A 19,062-nucleotide genomic window follows, 5' to 3' on the forward strand; every position below is an offset into this window, starting at 1 on the left:
GCCCCGGTGCTTCCTCTGCAGGGGCACCCTCACGGCCCCCAGCCCGCGGGGCCAGCCCTGGCCAGCGCAGGCAGAGGACGAGCGTGACACGGGGACGGCCACGCTGCCAGCGCCCGAGCCCTGTCTGTCCCGCTGCCCGCCGGGGGGACCCGCCGGAGCCTCGGCGGCGCCCCGGGAAGGAAACCCCCTCGGCCCTGCTGCGCCTGCGGCCCCTCTTGTCCCCCCCGGGCAGGAAACCCGCGGGGCCGTGGCTGAGTCAGCAGCACCGACTGCCCCGGCCTCACGCAGGATGTCCTGCCTGGCGCGGCACCGCCCCGGGGACAGCACCACGCTGGGGTCACCGCTGTCCTGGGGTCACCGCCGTCCTGGGGCTACCACCGCGCTGGGGTCACTGCCGTCCTGGGGCTACCACCGCACTGGGGTCACTGCTGTCCTGGGGATACCACCGCACTGGGGTCACCGCTGTCCTGGGGTCACCGCCGTCCTGGGGCTACCACCGCGCTGGGATCACTGCCGTCCTGGGGATACCACTGCACTGGGGTCACCGCCGTCCTGGGGTCACCGCCGTCCTGGGGCTACCACCGCACTGGGGTCACCGCCGTCCTGGGGTCACCGCCGTCCTGGGGCTACCACCATCCTGGGGCTACCACCGCGCTGGGGTCACTGCCGTCCTGGGGTCACCGCCGTCCTGGGGCTACCACCATCCTGGGGCTACCACCGCACTGGGGTCACCGCCGTCCTGGGGTCACCACCTACCAGGGTCACCGCCATCCCAGGGGGGATGCTGCCACTCTGGGGGACACCACTGCCCGGGGTCACCACCATCCCGGGGACACCGTTTTTCTGGGGTCACCGCTGTTCTTGGGTTGTCACCGTTTCGGGGTGACCGTGACCCTGGGGTCACACCACCATTTCGGGGACACCCCCCCCGGCCCGCCGCGCGCCGCAGCCCCTGGCGCCCCTGGCGCCCCCTGCCGGCGCCCCCCGCGACCCCGCCCCGCCCCCTTCCGCCGCGAGGGGGGGGGCGTGGCCCTCCCAGGCCGTACCAAGCGCGGCGGGACGGGAGGGGGGTGACGCGCCTTCCCCGGTGCCGCGGCCCCGCGAAGGTGCGTGCGTGTGTGGGGGTCCGCCGACGGCCCGCGCCCCCGAGGCCCCGCGATGGTCCGCGCCGCCACCCCGGCGGGCCGCGGTCGGGGCGAGGCCGGTCGGGGCGGGGAGGCGGCGCCCCCGCGGGTGGTGCGGGCCGGGGAGGTTTAAAGCGGGCGGCGGGGGCGGGGGGGGGAAGCGGCGCCGGTGGGAGCCCGCGGCGGGGGACGGCGGGAGCCGCGGTGAGAGCCGGGCGGCGGAGCGGAGAAGCGGGACGGGCGGCGGAGCGGGGCCGCGCCCCGGCGCTTTGTGTGCCGGTCTCGGACAAAGGCGGGCGCCGCGCCGGCACCCGCGGGAGCGGCGGGGACCGGGAGGCGAGCGGGAGCGGGCGGAGCTGCTCGGGACCGGGATTCCCGGGGCGGGGGGGGGGTGTGTGCCAGAGCCGCCCCAGCGCCCCTCTGCCCCGGGCCGGGTTGTGGCGGGGGGGGCTCGGGGCCCGGCCCGCCTTGGAGGGGCTGGGGGGCGTGGGCCGAGCCGCCCCCCCCCCGCTCCTGACCCCCGCTCTCCCCGCTGCCCCCAGGTCCCCCTTGGGCAGGATGCGCGGGGGCTGCGCGGCGGCGGCGGTGGCCGTGCCCTGGCTGGCCCTGCTGGCCCTGGCCCGGCAGCCCCCCGAGAAGCCGGCGGCTGCCCCCCTGCTCACCCGCCGACCCTTCCTGGTGGCCTGGAACGTGCCCACCCAGGACTGCAAGCCACGCTTCCAGGTGTCCCTCGACTTCAGCCTCTTCGACCTGCAGGCCTCCCCCAACGAGGGCTTCGTGGGGCAGAACCTCACCATCTTCTACAAGGAGCGCCTGGGGCTCTACCCCTACTACAACAGCCAAGGCGTGGCCATCAACGGCGGGGTCCCCCAAAACAGCAGCCTCTCCGAGCACCTCGCCCGCCTCCACGAGGGCATCAGCAAGTACATCCGCTCGCCCGCCAAGGAGGGGTTGGCCGTCATCGACTGGGAGGAGTGGCGGCCCATCTGGGCTCGCAACTGGAAGCCCAAGGATATCTACCGGGAGGTGTCGCAGCAGCTGGTGTACCAGCAGCAGCCCACCTGGTCCCGTGAGAAGGTGAACAAGCAGGCGGTGTTCGAGTTTGAGTCGGCCGCCCGGCAGTTCATGGTGAGCACCCTGCGCGTGGCCAAGAGCTTCCGACCCAAGCAACTCTGGGGGTTCTACCTCTTCCCCGACTGCTACAACCACGACTACAGCAAGAACAAGGAGAGCTACACCGGCCAGTGCCCGGATGTGGAGAAGACGCGCAATGACCAGCTGGCGTGGCTCTGGAGGGAGAGCATGGCCCTCTACCCCTCCATCTACCTTGACCTGCTCCTGGCCTCCACCCCCAACAGCCGCAAGTTTGTGCGGGCACGGGTGATGGAGGCCATGCGTATCTCGCAGCAGCACCACGATGGCTATTCCCTGCCCGTTTTCGTCTACACCCGACCCACCTACATCCGCAAGCTGGACGTGCTCAGCCAGGTAGGGCTGCTCCACCAGGAGGTCCTTGTCCCAGGCCCTGAGCACCCGGGCTCTGGGGTCAGCCGAGGTGGTCCCCCTGCCTGTGTCCCATCCATGTCCAGAGTGGGATGGCTCTGGAGGCCAATGGGCGCTCTCATGGTGTCATCGGCACCCTGTGGTTTGGCTGTCCCCACGTGGAGTGGGCAGCAGCACCCTTTGGCATGGGGCTGGCCCTGGGGACCAGGAGCAGTGTCTAACCCTGCCTCCTTCCAAGGGAGGGGGGGGTCACGGTGTAGGGATCCCCAGTTCAGGCCCTCTGTGGGTGGATGGGGTGCCACAACCTGCCCCCCCCCTTACGGGCAAGGTGTGCAGCAGCAGGACTGGCACCAATGGTCACCATCGCCAGGGAAGTGCCTGGGACGTGCTGCAGCCGGGACGCTGGGGTGCGTGAGCCCGCAGCCCCTGTGCCGTGCTGGGCTTAGCCCCTGCGGAGGAGGCTGGTCATGATGAGCCTTGTCCCCCAAGGAGCTGGGACGGTCCCCTCTCCCCGTGACCTGGAGCAGGGATGAGTCTTGCCTCCCTGATGCCACAGCAGGCTCTTTGGGGCGCACTGCGCTGGGGCTGCGTGGAGTCTGTGGGCACTAACCAGGCTCTGCCCCTGCAGTCGGACCTGATCTCCACCATTGGAGAGAGTGCGGCGCTGGGAGCAGCTGGAGCCATTTTCTGGGGTGACGCTGACTACACTAAAAACCGGGTAGGTTTGGGGCCAGTGTGTCTCTGGGGAGGTAGACGATGGGGGGGGTTACCCGCCCCCAGAGGGAGACCAATGGTTTGAGGCTGGGGTGTCCCCTCCATCTGGGGTGCTTCTGTCTCTGGGGCACCCCAACATGCCCTGATGCCCCCCTTCCCCCAGGACTCGTGCCAGATCATCAAGAACTACCTGGAGGGGGACCTGGGCCGCTACATCGTGAATGTCACGACGGCAGCGCAGGTCTGCAGCACGGTGCTGTGCCAGGGCCGGGGCCGCTGCCTGCGCCAGGACAGCACTGCCGACGTCTTCCTCCACCTCAACTCCACCAGCTTCCAGCTGCGGCACCGGGATGGGGACCACCCCCAGCACCCCCTCTTCTGGGCTGAGGGCCAGCTGTCTTCGGCTGACACCCTCTTCCTACGGACCCACTTCCGCTGCCACTGCTACCAGGGCTGGCAGGGCAGCGGCTGCCAGGTGCCTGCTGGCCCCCGCAGTGATGCCCCTGACCTCCTGGCGCCCGTGGGACTTGGGGTGCTGGTGCTGCTTGCCAGCTGGTGCTACCTCCCCCTGGACTGAACTGCCCCCTCTAGCACCCCTTTTCTGGGGTGGTGGAGGGGACCTATTTAAGATATCCCTGCCCTGCCTGTGAGGCATCTTGTTACTGGGGGGCCGCCCCTTGCTTGGGGGGGGAGCGGAGCTGTGTGGTTACCCTACCTCTGCCCTCCCTGCTGCAGGGTGGGTGCCCCCCATGGGGATGGAGGGAGGTGGGGTGGGGGTGGCAGCCTCTCCTGTTGTAAGGAGAGGGATGGGGGCAAGGGGGTCATGGGGGCAGGGAGCGGGTGCTGCGTGGTGCTGAGCCCCTGTGCGCTGCCCCACACCAAAGTGCTTTACCTCGAATAAAGCTGGGTGGAGTGTGAGTGGGGTGTTTTTTTGGGGGGGGGGGGAGGTGGGAGCACAGGTCACTCTACTGGTGCCTAGCCCTGCTTCCCTGCCGGGGCTGGGGGGTGCGCAGCGGGGGGGGCGGCGCTGCAGCGGTCGGAGCTTCCCCCGTGGTGCCGCCGCGCCGGGTGGGAGCCGCGGGCCGCAGCCACGGCCGGGCCACCCACGTGGAGGCTGCGGTGGCCACGCCTCTTGCTGCGAGCCCCGCCCCCGGCAGGGCTCCGCCCCCCGAGCGCCTTGGCCACGCCCCCCGAGCGTGGTCCGTGGGCACAGCGGGATCCGGGGGGGGGGGGGGGGGGGGGGGAACGCACACACACACGCACCACCCGCCCCCCCCCCCCCCCGGGACCGGGGCAGCCGCGTGGGGACACCGGCCTGTGCGCCACGGCCGGGGGTGGGTCCAGCCCCGCGGGGCCCGGGGACAGCCCTGTGCCCGGAGCGTCCCTGAGCGCGGCCGCCGTGTGCCGCGAGCGTCCCCGCGCGGCGCCCTCGCGTGGCTCCTGTCCCCGTGCCACAGGGTCCCCGGCCCGGCCCGGCCCTGCCCGGTCCTTGGGGTGTCCGTGGGCCCGGCCCGGCCCGGCCCTGCGTGGGCACGGCCTGCACCCTCCGGCTGCCGCGCGTGGCCCCAGACCGTGCCCTCCTGCGTCTGCCCTCCCCACGCGTGAGTGTCCCCCGGCCGTGCCCTGCTGTGCCGCCGCCGTTCCCTGGGGCTGTGTCCCGCCAGGTCCTGCCCGATGCTGCGAGCTTCCTCCCGGCGGTGCCCTCCTCCTGCCGTGTAATGGCCGATGCTCTGCCCTTCCCCGGCCGCGCCTGCCCCGCGCAGCCCACGGCCGTGGTCGTGACCTTGCCTCCCCCCGCGCCGTCCGTGTCTGTTTGTCTTTCCAGGCCAGCTCAGTGCCGCCCGTCACCGGGTGTTGACTCTCTGCATTCCACCCCGGCCGGGCCTGCCACCACCGGTCATTAACCGGGGCTGGCACGCTGCCGTCCCCGCTTCGGGGCTACCGTGCTGGGCTCCGGCCGCTGATAACTGTGGAGACTTCACGTGAAGAGGTGGGAGAGGTGACCCTGGGTGACCGGCACCGCTTGGGGACGGGGGCGTGGATTAATGCCAGCCCCGGCTCGGGCTGGGGATAAAAGCGTCGAGGTCTGCCCAGGTCTCAGCCCATCTCGGCTCTCCCGAGGCAGCTCTGGGACCCATCCTGCGTCTGCCGGCACCATGGCGTCGGGGTGGTCTTGCCGGGTCCTCCTGCTGCTCCTACCCACCCTAGCCTGCGCCAGGGGGCCTGGCCCTGTCCTCGTCAACCGCCCCTTCGTCACCATCTGGAACATCCCAACCGAGCGCTGTGCCAAGAAGTACAATGTCAGCCTCAACCTGGAGGTCTTTGACGTGTTGGCCAATGACCAGCAGTCCTTCATCGGGCAGGACATCACCCTCTTCTACAGCGAGAAGCTGGGGCTCTTCCCCTACTACACATCCACAGGGGTGCCAGTGAACGGGGGGATCCCCCAAAATGCCAGCCTGAAGGCCCACCTCCATGAGGCCACTCAGGACATCAAGGTCACCCTGCCCAGCCCTGCCTATGGCGGGCTGGCTGTCATCGACTGGGAGAAGTGGCGTCCGCTGTGGATCCGCAACTGGGCCTCCATGGACATCTACCGGCAGAAGTCGGAGGAGCTGGTGCAGCAGCAGCACCCGCAGTGGCCCCCCAAGCTGGTGGAGGAGACGGCCAAGAAGGAGTTTGAGCAGAGTGCCCATGCCTTCATGGGGCAGACCCTGCAGCTGGGCGAGACCCTCCGTCCCGACGGCTACTGGGGTTTCTACGGCTTCCCCAACTGCTACAACAACGACTTCAACAGCGTGTCCTACACCGGGATGTGCCCGGCAGTGGAGCAGCAGAGAAACAAGGAGCTGCGGTGGCTCTGGGAGAGCAGCCAGGCGCTCTACCCCAGCATCTACCTGCCCACCTGCCTCAACGGCACCAACAAGGTGCTCGCCTACGTCCGGCACCGCGTCGCCGAGGCCTTTGCCGTCCAGCACAACATCAACAGCAGCGGCATCCCCGTCCTGCCCTACTCCCAGATTGCCTTTGACCGCACCGTTGACTTCCTCTCCCAGGTGACGGGCACAGTGGGCACCTCTCGGGCCGATGGGTGGGTGCTGGGGAGTCTTCAGCTCTGCTGGGGCAGCTTTGGGCACGATTGACTTCTCCTCTCCCCTTGGGTGCAGGAGGACCTGATGAACACCATCGGGGAGAGCGCAGCTCAGGGCGCTGCCGGCATCGTCCTCTGGGGCAGCCTCAACTACAGCACCTCCAAGGTGAGGGCGGTGGGTGGCACCGCGCCACCGCCCACAGGGACCCCCCCCCCCCCCCCCCCCCCCCCTTCCCTGGCCATGCAGGGCTGTCACACCACCATGTGCCATTGCAGGAGATGTGCCTGAAGTTGAAGGACTACGTGGAGGGGCCTCTGGGCCACTACATCGTCAACGTGACGGCCAGCGCCGATCTGTGCAGCCAGAGCCTGTGCTCCAGCCGGGGCCGCTGCGTGCGCCGGGAGACCAAGCAGGGCTTCCTCCACCTTGACCCCTTCCGCTTTGCCATTGACCTGCAAGCTGGCAAGCCCTGGCTGGTGGCCCAGAGCCTGGAGTCTGGTGACGACGTCGTCCGTCTGGCTGAGGAGTTCAGCTGCCAGTGCTATGAGAAGTGGCAGGGACCCCGCTGTGACACCCAGGGCTTCACCGGGTGAGCTCCCCCACCGTGCTGGGGACACCGGGGCGGCCAGGGTGACACCACCCATGCCTTGGGGTTGGGAACCCAACTGCGGGGCTGCTAATAAAACCAGTAGGCACCCGTGTGCGTCTCCTCATCTTCCGCCATGGCACATTTCGGAGCGGGAGGGCCCCCCAGCAACACCGGCGGTGCCTCGTGACACTGCCGAGGGCTGTGCATCGGGCCGGGGCGGTCTGGGACTGCAGTGCCTCAGACAAGCCAGAAAGAAAGAGGAAAATTCATGGGAAAAGACACAGGAAGCGGGGTAACGGGGGAAGAGGATGAGGAAAGGGGCAATGATGGGGGGGCGGCCAGTGAGCCGAGGTGACGGGGTGAAAAGCCATGCCTGTGCGGCTGCGGCTGGAGGTGTGCGTGACACACACACACACACACAGACAGACACACACCACACACACACGCCCCCACCCCCAGACATGCAGGGCTGCCATGTGAAACCAGCGTCCCCACTTTGATGCTTCTCCTGCCTGACTTTACACAAACCAGTTCAGCCCTGGAATGACAGGAAAGAGCGCTGACTTCTGTAACCAAGGCTGCTGACTCAGCAATACCTGGTTTAAAGTGATCAGGAGAAGGCATGAGATGACCTACTGCGTTTCCGGTCCAGCCTAGATGAAGATGTTGGCATTTTTCATCTGGATGTTCAACTTGGGGTGGGGGAATCTCATACTCAGTTCTCCAATCTTAGGCCCTAGTTTGGGCAATTGCTCTGTGATGGGACCGTGCTGCGCAGCACTGCATGTTTACTGGGGACTTGCACCCTTTTTTTTTTTTTTTTTTTGATGTTGGTTAACATAAACCACTGCAAAGCATGGAGCATCCTCCACTGCATAGGTGCCAAGCCAGCTCTCACCAGGAAATGACTCCACTGTTCGGTGGAAAGGAAGGGCAGCATAAAGCAACATCTAGTTTAGCTGCTTCAGTTAAATCCTCTTTGCTAAACTGGGCCTTGGGAAATGCTCTTATCAGAGGTTCCTCCTTCCGTTGCTGGGAAATGGTTGTCTCCTCCTGGTAAAAGCTGAGCTGTGGCTCTATGGCCCAGATGTGCCACCTGAAGAGTTCCAGGACTTGTGAGCTCCTGGTCTGCTGGCATGGCCTTGGGAGAACGTCTCTGCAGAAGAGAGGACCTCTCATTCATAGATGCGATGGGAAAGAGCATCCCCGGAGCATGCACCATGCGAAACAACTCCTGCCTTTTACCCTCCAGCGCTACAAAACCAGGCTGGGCTCTTCCCAGGAACGGTTCCGCTGGTGGCAAGGTGCTTCTGCTTGGTGGGTGGTGAAACAGGAACTCACCCTGGGGTTGTGCAGAGCAAAAAGGACAGGGCGCCTGGGAAAGGTTTATTGTTCCAACAGTTTATTTTCAACTCTACTAAGCTCTACTTCTTGGAACTCTACTGCTTCTAAGCTACTTCGCTTAGCTCTTAACAACGCTATGAATCGGCCAGTATTGCCTTGCTGCCACCTCCCCGTGCTCCCTCTAGGCTGTGCCGTGCTGGGGCCCGTCTGCAGGGCTGGGGCAGTGGGGGACTGTCAGCCTGAGGCCATGGGGTGGCCTTGGCCCCAGCAGAGCGGAGGCTGCTGCCAGCACGGGCACTGCAAGTGGTGGAGGAGCAGGACGCTGGAGGACACCCGGGGTTTGGCTGCTGGGTGGTGGCAGGAAGGCGGCGGCCAGCGGGGTGAAGCGGTTGCTGCCCACTGCTCCGGCAGGCTCCGGAAGCGTGGGAGCAACTGCTGGTGGAGATGGATGGGTGCTGCCGAGGCCGGGAGGTGCTTCAGCCCGTCACTTGGTGGGTGCATTCGTGCCGGGCGGGGATGCCTGCGTGTCCCCTGCAGGCTGAGCATCTGGGCTTCTGGAGAGGTGCCTCGCATCTGTCCCCGGTGTGTCTGGGGCCCTCCGTTTGAGGGCAACTCTCCTCTTGCACTTCTCCAGCAGCTGAGGATACTCCCTGTTAAAGCTGGGGTTGTAGTAGTAGAGTATCTAGGAAAAAGCAAAGGAAAAGGGTTAGTTGCCAGCATCCCAAGACTGGACAACCCCAAGCTAGGAGAACTGAGACTCAGCAATCGCTGTACCTGGCTGTGAGCAGCAGCTGCTGCTTCTTCTGCCAGGAATTCAGGCAGGGAGGCAGATCTTTGGCCATCCCACTGCCTTTTGGTGAAGCCATAGCGGTTCAGCTGCCGAATGAAACTCTTCATGCTCTGCGTGGTGAAAACCCGCAGAGCTCCTCCCCTGCCCAGCACCTCCTCTTTGAAAAGCTCTTCATCAATGGCCACACATTTCACACCCTCGCTCCACCAGATGGACCGAAACTGGTCGCTTTCCACCATTTTCCAAAGCTTTTGTGGAAAGCAGAGGGACGAGAACCCATGGGCTTCACCCACGCGCTTGCTGGAACCGGGAGGGACGCGTTTGGTCTCGTGCCCCTTGCTGCCAGGTTGGACAGCCCGCTCCTCCATTCGTGCTCGTCCGGCAGCGTCACAGGGGGCTCTTTGCCCCTGTCCTGGAGGGCCAGGAGAAGTTGTGTCTGCCACCTGCCCCAGCTCATCCCCAGCAGCACAGGATGGAGTTTCTGCGGGAAACACCTCCCTTTGCCTTTCGTTTGTCTCTGCTGGACCCAGGTTTCCCTCGCTGGCCATTGCTCTGGACAGCCAGGCCACGTCCTGCCAGTCAGCAAGCAAAGGCCAACTGGCGCCGGCGGACTGCAGGTACCGATGGGATATTCTGACACATCACTGTGACGCCCGTGCCTCACAGCGGTGACATCACAGTGGTGGCTGACCAGGTGGCACAAGGGAGCGGCCAGAGGAGGAATTGCTGTAGAGCACTTGTTGCTTCTCGCTCCCAGAGCCACCGGCGGTGGGACTCCAGAGCCCAGAAGTCAGTAAAGCCGTGTTTGTTGAAGGGCTGCAGGCAAGGAGAGGACCGTGCTGTGTCCGGCCGCACCCAGGAGCGGGTCCGTAGGGAGGAGCGGGGACGGCCGCAGCATTGGGCATCCCGGTGCCCCGTTTGGGAAGCTTTCCAGCTGGGCACCTCCGACACCTGCAGAAATGCCCTCACCGTCTTTGTTGTCTTGTCGCTGGACACTGACCCATCCGAGCTGTTAAAGCCGCCTAAAGTTTGCATTCAGCCAAATGTAAAGAGCAGCGGCCGGCGCGTAGGAAGGCGGCTCTGCCGGGCACAGGAGGAGGTAGCCAAAGGCACAGGGAAAGCCTCGGGGGAAAGGAGGAGCGTTCCCGCGATCCTCCGCTTTTTCTCGTGGCGTTGCAGCAGAGAGGCAGAGCAGGAGGACAGCTCTTGCTGAGGAGCAGAAAGAACGAAGGAAAGGAAACTGCTCGGCAGGGACTTGCTGTTTCTCTTCTCTCCTGGGGACGGGGGGACTCCTGCCTGCTCCCTGGGCTAGTGCAACGCAGAGCCATGGAGCGTGACAGGTAGGAGAGCTTGTATAGATGACGCACTTGCATCGTTTTTGGCAACAAAAATCCTATGCCCACAAAAATGTTTGCCAACATCTGTTCTCAAGATGCTCTCTCCAGGGCACAAATGTCTTTCAAAAAGCAGCTGCTAACACCCACAGTCTGGCCAGAACAACTTGGGGTTGTGAGCACCCCCAGCACTCGTACGGACCCCAGCGATAACCAGCGTTTGACTTCTGCAGCGTTACTACAGCTGACTTGTTCATTTCTTTTTTTTTTTTTTTTTTTTTTTTTTACATTGAATAAGGATGTGAGAAGGCACCAATGGAGACATGATTAGACCTTTGGATTCCCCAGTCATGGCTTTCAGCAACATCTACTGGGTTGTTACCAAGCTCTTTGCCAAGCTGGCAGCCCTTGATTAGTCATAATTGGATTTTGGCCCAGAACGAATGGTTGAATCTTATTCTCATAGAGATCGCTTGGTAAATGTTGGGCGTAAATGTTGAAACAATATTATCTTAGGGGTTTTTTTTGTACGTAGAATGTGATTTAACGAATGCTCAAACAAGCTCCTCCCAAGCTACAGAGACTCTGTTATTTGCCGTGTATTAAATGCTGGAATGAAAAGAAAAGTTTGCCGTGCTCTTCACACAAAGAAAATTACTACGTATTACGAGTCTTCTTTATGCCTGGAAGGTATCACAGCTGTGCGCTTGGAGCTTTTAGTAATTTAATATTCTTCAAGTGCTCAGCTTGTGCATAACCAGTGCATAGTTAGGGGTTGGGTTGGGGTTCTGGGCAAAGAAATTTGTGTTATCTCAATCCATTAACTGAACTAAGCATTGACAGGGGCGTCTGGAAAGAGATGCTTCCTCTGGAGTTGCAGAAGGGTCTAACACTGTCAGCAGCTGCATAAGCACCGCAAGAAACCCTGCCTCTAGGTGCTGGCTTGTGGCTGGTCTTCAGTCAAGGTGAGCCTGGAAGCCTGGACCAGCTCTTTTTCCTGTTGTTGAGATAATGCAAGCTTGGGCACAAATACAGTTTGTCACCTTCAACTAACGATTTTAAATGTGTAAGAGGATTTGTTTTATTCATCCTACTTATTGCAGCTTTTCCTCAATCCTTGCCTCTTACAGAATACTTAAGGACACCCGGGACGCTGGATTTCATGTAATCTAGCTCGTCTTACTCCAGACTCCGAGGAATTGAGACTAGAAAGACACCGCACATTGTGCCAACAGACAACTTAGAAGCACTGAACGTCTGCTGGGTGGTTTTTTTTCCAGGTCTGAAAACCACGCTACGCCTTGTAAACGCGTAGTGCTCTGCAAATCCATCTGCAGCGCCAGAGCGAGCCCACGCTGGGTGGGAGCGTGCTGGAGAGGAGCCAGCAGCCATCCGAGAGCGGCCCCGAGCCTTTCTGGGGTTTACATTTCTGGCTGCTCCACGTCTCTTGGGTGGAGTACGCTTATGGTGTCGTCACGCCAGGTCCTGTTCTCTGTGCTCAGGACGCATCGGAAATCTGCTGTGATCAAAACTCGCTTGGCCACGGCATTAGGGGGTTCACGCAGAATTGATTTCTAGGCTTTTGCCATGTGCTGCTTGAAGAAAAGAGGGCAGTCTGTCACTTAAAACTGTCCTCGCATGGCCTCGTCTTTCATTTCAACAATCAAGTATTTTTTGCCTAGGTAGCTTAAGCCACATGTTATCTCCAGAAAGAATTTATCATCAGTACTTACTAGGGTAAGTTCCTGTCGATTAATACCTTAAATAAAACTTGCACCTTTTTTCACATGCAATGTCGATGCTCATTTCTGATTACCATTTCAAAAGCGAAATACCAACCCCTGCAGAAGTCATTTCCAGAAGACTGATTACAAGACCCTGTACCCAAAACCCAGCTCAGTGGATCATCTTTTGCTCTCTCTGAGCTCGAGATTTTCCAGTTACCTTAAAATGAAAGCGGCTCTCCCTTCCTGTCTCTTTGGGTTTGGGGTTTGAAAATCACCCATTTCCTTCCGAGAAATACCGGAGCAAGAGAAAAGGTAAGATCTGAAAAGAGATCTAAGAAAGATCTAAAGTGGTGCTCAGGGGCCACAGACTCTGCTGTTGCCCTGGATTTGACATACACTGTCTGATAGCACTAGCAGGGATATCAGACATCATTCCTCTGACTCAACAGGCTGCAATTTTAAAAAGTTACATGGAAAAAAAATAATCATTTAAACCCTGAAGCATGGTTTGCGGGCTCTCGGCAAGTATTTAAACATCCAGCACAAACAGCAGACCCTGCTTCAGGTTATACAAACAAAAAAATGCCTCTGCACTTGGAAGCTCATCCTACTTTGTTGAATAATTTTTTAAATCTGCCAGCGATGGGGCTGGACGCCAGAACAGGACTTTTGCCAGAAAAATGGGGGTGCAGGAGCAGCTCCCTCCTTGCGAGCGTTTGAAGCCTTACGCGGGTCCCCCTGCTAGGGAAACGCATGGTTTGTGTTCTTCGCTGCAGTCGGGCCCGGCAGAGGCAGAGCACTCGTGCTATTTGCAGCATCTCTGCTGCTCTGATTTGGCAGTCGCTCCCCTCCTAGTTATTTTCCACCCCGGGATTTTAAAAACAGGCTAATCCGTGTTCTGTGCTGGCATTAGTAAGTCAGCAGGAGTGTGACCGAGAGCCTGAGGAGGGTCAGAGTAAGGCCTCGGGAATGGACTCGAGTGAAGCCGTTTGCTTGCGTTGTGTAAAGCGCCTTGCAAACTAATTTTCCTCCAACGACACGTTAAGCATAAAAGCATACGGTGCTCCCAACGCTGCTGCTGAAGACTTAAAGCAAACACTGAATATTATAGCAAAACATTTTGCATGACTTGTAACTCTCCTGGGGAGGAAAAATTTGATTTGACAGATGACTGGTCGTAATTCCCAATTAAGACCTAACCAGCTGTAATCCTCTGTGCTGTTGGGCAGAGTTTGGGGTTATTTTCAGCAAAACCAAACCAAGCTGGAATTGAAGTGGAAGAAAAAAAAAAACAACCAACCCCAAACAAAACCCAACAACCTTTGAGACCGAACCTGCCCTCAGCACAAAGCATATATTCTTTATTATCTTGTTTGTTTTTATACGCACCGACTGATACCTGCACACAGCAGATACCAGCTGAGATAACAGGGAGTGCAACAGTTGCAGCTCAGCGCTTTTCTCACCAGAACAACAAATCTGTAAAGAGAGTAAGAGGACACAGATAACTTGCAGCGTCCAGCACAGCAGGTCCAGCGTGGTTGGAAGACTTGACTTTTGCCAGAATATATCACATAGAGTCACGGTGCCCGATGCAGAACTCCAGCGGATGTCTGAACACAAATATCCTACGTGCTCTGGGCAGGGCGTGTTGTGCAAAGCACCAGCAGAATATACCCAGTGCCAGAGGCACACGTGTTTGCTTCCCTGTCTTCAAGGCAGCTGGGAAAAGGGGTGGTCTGTATTTAACCTTACTCTCCTTTTACAAAATAGCGGAGGTGGTGACCTTTGAGTACGGTCATCTGAAACCAGCCTGCTCTCCCTGACTGCATAAATCAGCCCTTGGGGCACAGGTGACTCTTCATATTCACTGGCCTGGCACAGAAAAGCCTCCCTAAAACCAGCTACTCCTTTCCCCCTGCAGCTCTGCCACGCTCTCAAAATGAGTTAGATGGGGCAGATTTCCTGTCAAAGATCCAGCGCTGCAGTTAGTCACATCATTGAAAAATACCTGTGAGGCTTTTCATTTCATGTCTTAACCCCTGTTCAGTTTGCTTTGACACTCTGCTTACAGAATTTGTTGAATGGGTAATTACATTCAAATGGAATGAATTCATTTGAAGAGCTGCATTCTCCCCATCAGTGCAGGAAACCAGGTGAGCCCAGGAAGAACCACCACCCAAATCTACTACAACTGCTCTTCCGGCTGTTGGTCAGAAGAGCCATGAAACCTTTTCCTCTTCAGTTATGGCTAGAAGGCATAATACGAGTGCTAGTTTTCTGTCAGCTACCGATATAACCCTTACCTTTCTTTTCTAAGCAAGAATAAACTATTTCTACATATGCAGGTTTATAGAGAAATACCTACCAATAACATAGAATAAGGGGATCTCACCTTTAGAATGCCTCAGTCTGGGTTCTTGCTAGATAAATCAATGTCAGAGTTAAAGTAACAAGGCAGTTAATTGATGAGGAATCCCCAAGTCAAAGAGAAGGAACGTACATCAGAGTATTCATCTCTATCGTGGTCCGAGTGTGCCATTTATTTCTTCTACTGCACAGACGCTAGTGGGAAAAAGTGCAACAGCATTGCAAGCAATTTGCCAAAAATGTGCTTCTTATAACATTTATATAATCTTCTTACGCGCTGCCTGTTGTGAAAGGGAGCGGCAATGAAAGATACTTTTTCTGCTTAGTCAAAGGTTATGGAAAATCTCAGTTGTCCGGGATCGAGAAGCAGCACTTGACTCCAGCTCCACATACAGAAAACAAGCAGTACAAAAATAGCCAGACAAACACTCCAGCAATGCACATAACAAGATTCCCCCCTGTTTCAAAGAGCCTGAGAAAGGCCAGGCAAGCTCTTGGGGTCTGACCAGACTTGAGATGAGAATTCCCACTCGCCAAGATAAGGCTTCCCAAACATACGAAGTCTCCCATCTCGGGGCACCTTAACACGTTCTTAGGCCTCAGGAAAAGAGTCCCCCTTGCTTTTTCAGATCTTATCGTCTAGACAGATAAAATAGTCCAGAGAAAGGAAAAATTAGGTACAGCATCATTACATGAATAATCATATTAATTTTTTGCTTGCCAGTTCACCAACCGATGCTTCAGCCTGTTCCTCTTCTCCTGCACAAGTAGAATTTATCTGGGTAAAGATTGCAAAAGATCTTTAAGAAAAATAGTTGTGTGACCTGGCTCAACTGAATGCCATACAGTCCTGCATCCGCCCAGTTCCCAAGAGATTTAACAAAGGACCCAACAGCTTAAACCTTGCAATGAGGCAGAGGAACTTGACCACAGCCCAGCTAAAATAGTTACAAAACCCTCATTGATTTACCCTTCTTTAAGTTATTGTCATCCCAGGATAAAAAAAAAAAAAAAAAAAAAAAAGAATATTGGCTCACACTAAAGCAGGAGAAAGTTAACCTGTGAAAATAACAGGTAATAGCATCAGTGTCCCCAGACAGTCGAGGCTTGTCACAGCAAAGATGTTCTGATAAGCCTGATCAGATGCTTTCCCTTGCCAAGAAGCTGGAGGCAAACTGTATTTTTGTGGCCTTTCCTTTAGTCTCAGGGTAGAAATACATGCCGGGCAGTAGATCTTGGAAGCCACTAAAGCACATTTAGAGCAAAAAATTTTCCCAGGTTCATAAGTGTGGAAATGTTTCCAATTTAACTGTTTTTGAGAAGGGCACAAGATGAAGTCAAACATTTTCCACATGGACGACCCTGCTCGCTCAGTCTCTCTCTGAGCACAAGCTGGGACCAAATATCTCAGGCAGAAACTTGGTGAGTACTTATCTTAAACTCTTCTCTCCTGCTGAGTCCTCCTAAATGCAAATAAATGATCAGGGTTTTTTTTTTTCCCCCATGAATCTGTTCTCAGTTCTGCTTGCCTAATTAACCACACCTCCTCCCTAACTTGGGCCAAAACTCAACCACCTCATCCATGGTTGGCTGCACAGATCTTGAGCAAACCCTAAGATTTCTAGCAATTCTTGCTATTAATACCTGTGCTGGTTTATCAGCTATTTAACGTGTTTTGCTTTTAAGAACACTTAAGTCTTCTGCAAACCCAGTATCCTGCAGTACAGCTTTTCTGGGAGTGCAGCTGGCTGCACAAGGCCAAACCGCCTGGGACAAGAAGGGACAAGTCTGATCGCCAGCAGACAACGGGAAGAGCGTCGTGGGGGCCGAGGGCTAAGGTTTGCCTTCCCACCTTGAGGAAAAGCTGTGGAGGAGGACACACACGGTTAAGCAGAAGATAAAAACCACCAAAAGAAAACACGAGAGCCTCGTTTGATCCGTGGCGAGGCTCTGTCCATCAGCCCGTGCCAGGTTACAGGCTGCCTTCGCAACTGGTACGCAGGACCTCATCTTCTGCTGACGCAGGAGATGAAGTTTCTGGCTGTTACTGAGCTGCTTCTCAGCGGCTGGAAGGGAGAGATGGGTCACTTTGAATTCTTTTAACAACATTAAGGAATCGTTGCAGTGGTGTGGTTTTGGTGGGGTTTCTTCATTTTCAAGGCCAAGGACAGAAGGATGAACTGCTGCAGTGCCCAGCGCTCTGAGCCAAGCACTTGCACTACGACACCTCAAGAAGCTGTTCAGCTCTCCAGGGGATGCACAGGGAGCTGGATCTTACTTTGATGGTTCCCCAACAGAAGAAAACCTCATTCCTTAACTTTACAGCAACAGTCAAAGTTTTTTCTCCCCTACTCACCTGCAGCTCCTAAAAAAACCAAAAACCAAACACCACCAAAACAAACAAAACAAACAAAAAAACCCTCCCCGTCAGATTTCCGGAGGGGTTTCTACATGGGTTACTGCTTTCTTTTGATACAGCCTAGGAGTGGAGGAGTGGTAGGGGTTTGGTCTCTCAGCCCAAAGTAACTCAACCCTCGCCCTGAGTCACCATACCCACACTTCAAGGAAGTGATACCGAGCAGCGTATTGACCTCGACTGCCCAGTTTCCTCATTACAGGAGGCATCATCATCTGGAGATAAGCACGTGATACTCCCTGCTTACAAAAGCCCCCCACCTTTCTGTCATAGAGCTTAATTTCTGCAAGTGAGGAACATTTCAGAATCCGTACTTAGTTAACTAAAGGTTTAAAGCATCAGACGATCCCCAGGTAAAGCCAGCATGGGTACAGTGCTTATGTTACCTGTGGGGGTCTGAAACCTGCTGCCCAAACAGCAAAATTAGACTCGACATCACTTGGAGAGAGCCCGGGAAGCAGAATGAAGATGTGTAGGTAGATGTGTACGTGAGAAGACATCCTGCCAAGGTAAAGAAAATGTGCATGTGAATTTGAAGCAAAACCAACCATCTTAATTCAGTTGCTTACATCAACCGTTTTCATCTTAAAGGGAAAATACTCTAATTTTTCACTATTAAGCAGTTTCAGACTGGTGCTTCCTTAAGCTTCCTATGTTTCTCTTTGGCCCCTCTTTCACTAACCACGGTGTTTTCCCCTCCCCAACCTTGCTTGCCTATCTCTGCAGGCCAAATGCTCAGAAAGACAGATAACAACTCTCTCCTCAGCACAAGGCTGCCTCTCCAGCTCCTTACCCCCAGTCCAGGACATGATTACAGTACGATGAGATAACCCAACTCCAAAGCTTTCGTACCTCGCCATTTATTTTGTACCTACCTCAAACGGGCAGCCTAATAAAATTACAAAGCAGTTAATGAAGCCAAGCCACAAAAATAATCAGTTCCTACTCGAACGAGGTAATACATGCACTTAAATTATCACCAGGAGAACAGCGTGAGGAACTAGAGGACTGTCGTCACCGAGCTCGAGCAGCCGAATTGTCCTCGGGGACTGCAAGGGCAGGGAAAAGCTCCAGCACAAAGCAGGTGGGGGGCTGTGCTGAGTGCACTTACAGGCTGTAATTGCCCTGATTTGCTTCAGCTGGGCCCCCCTCGGCTCACCGACGGGGGCATTGCAGCTCTAACTTCTTCCCTGTCCTTACCTTGCCCGGGGACATTTGGTGGGGTACATTGCTGCCTGGGCCGCTGGGGCTGTGCTGGGGTCACCTGCGGCTCCTGCTCGTCCAGCCCAGGGAGCAGCTGCTCCCGAGCTTGGCTAAAGGCTCGTCACTGATAAAACACCCTTTTCTCCAGAGGCTGTTGATCCCCATCTGCTACTAGGCTGCAAAATGGCTACAGTTGCTCCACCTTCCTCTCTGTTCAGTTATTTATTTTTTTAAAAAATTGGCTCATTTTTAAACAAACAAGCAAACGTTAAACCCTGAGTAGAAAGCGACCGACCGACCGAAGTGCCCGGCGGGAGCTAGCAGCGGTGCTACCGAGGGAAGGGCGGCAGGGCCCGCCCCGGCAGCTGCTTCACCTCCGGAGCCGCCGGTGCCCGCGCTGCCCTGCGGAGGGGCCGGCCGAGCTGCTGAGCCCCGGTGCGGGGCCGAGCGGAGCGGAGGGGAGCTGCGCTGCACGGCTCCGTGCTCGGGTCCGCCCCGGAGGAGCTGCTGGAGCAGCTGCTGCTGCTGCGGGCAGGGGCGGGCGGGCAGGAGCGGCGCTGCCCGGCGGGGCGGGGGCTGCCCGGGGCCGGTCTCCGCCGCTCCGCTCCGCCCCGCCCCACGCGGGGCGCGCACACCCGCGGGCAGCTCCGCGGGGTGCCGCGGCTAGGACCCGCCGCCTCCGCCGCGTCGAGCGGTTGCCGGCGGGCTCCCCGCGGCCGCGGTACCGCCGGGCCGGAGCCGGGCCGGGCCGTCGTCCGCCGGAGCCGAGGCGCCGCCGCAGATGTGGGGCTGCCGTCGCTGCCGCGGCTGCCCGCAGGGCCGGCGCTGCCGAGGTAGGAGCCCCGGCTGCCGGGGC

At 58.1% G+C, this 19,062-nt stretch overlaps 4 protein-coding genes across 9 annotated transcripts in view; 3 read left to right on the forward strand and 1 right to left on the reverse strand.

Annotated features, from left to right (window-relative positions):
* Positions 1 to 1,166: 1,166 nt before the first annotated feature.
* Positions 1,167 to 4,259, forward strand: HYAL2 (hyaluronidase 2). Its single transcript, XM_075762905.1, has 4 exons — positions 1,167 to 1,328; positions 1,667 to 2,612; positions 3,256 to 3,345; positions 3,505 to 4,259. The coding sequence occupies exons 2-4, from the start codon at positions 1,683 to 1,685 to the stop codon at positions 3,916 to 3,918; spliced, it is 1,434 nt and encodes a 477-aa protein (XP_075619020.1). The 5' UTR covers positions 1,167 to 1,328; positions 1,667 to 1,682; the 3' UTR covers positions 3,919 to 4,259.
* Positions 4,260 to 4,615: 356 nt separating this feature from the next.
* On the forward strand, positions 4,616 to 7,133 carry HYAL1 (hyaluronidase 1). Of its 4 annotated transcripts, none has more exons than XM_075762909.1 (4): positions 4,616 to 4,675; positions 5,167 to 6,397; positions 6,509 to 6,598; positions 6,709 to 7,133. In XM_075762909.1, exons 2-4 carry the CDS (start codon positions 5,387 to 5,389, stop codon positions 7,024 to 7,026), a joined length of 1,419 nt encoding a protein of 472 aa, XP_075619024.1. In that variant the 5' UTR covers positions 4,616 to 4,675; positions 5,167 to 5,386; the 3' UTR covers positions 7,027 to 7,133. The 4 variants fall into 4 exon arrangements, with proteins under 4 accessions (XP_075619024.1, XP_075619025.1, XP_075619022.1 ...); XM_075762910.1 differs by having other exon boundaries at positions 4,626 to 5,331; positions 5,467 to 6,397; XM_075762907.1 differs by having other exon boundaries at positions 4,626 to 4,942.
* A 1,664-nt stretch (positions 7,134 to 8,797) lies between these two features.
* Positions 8,798 to 9,524, reverse strand: LOC142603223 (heat shock transcription factor, Y-linked-like). Its single transcript, XM_075762597.1, has 2 exons — positions 9,141 to 9,524; positions 8,798 to 9,048 (listed from the first exon to the last, which is right to left on the reverse strand). Exons 1-2 carry the CDS (start codon positions 9,522 to 9,524, stop codon positions 8,851 to 8,853), a joined length of 582 nt encoding a protein of 193 aa, XP_075618712.1. The 3' UTR covers positions 8,798 to 8,850.
* A 9,280-nt stretch (positions 9,525 to 18,804) lies between these two features.
* The window catches only part of LOC104637742 (6-phosphofructo-2-kinase/fructose-2,6-bisphosphatase 4), a 52,700-nt gene continuing 52,442 nt past the window's right edge, over positions 18,805 to 19,062 (forward strand). Inside the window, exon 1 of one of the 3 annotated variants that reach the window (XM_075762913.1) lies at positions 18,805 to 19,039. In XM_075762913.1, coding sequence (XP_075619028.1) covers positions 18,988 to 19,039 — 52 coding nt within the window. In that variant the 5' untranslated portion in view covers positions 18,805 to 18,987. The remainder of the gene's footprint in view (positions 19,040 to 19,062) is intronic. The other 2 variants (XM_075762914.1, XM_075762915.1) reach the window with 2 other exon arrangements.

This window comes from Balearica regulorum, chromosome 10 (assembly GCF_011004875.1).
Source record: "Balearica regulorum gibbericeps isolate bBalReg1 chromosome 10, bBalReg1.pri, whole genome shotgun sequence".
NCBI classification, from domain to species: Eukaryota; Metazoa; Chordata; class Aves; order Gruiformes; family Gruidae; genus Balearica; species Balearica regulorum.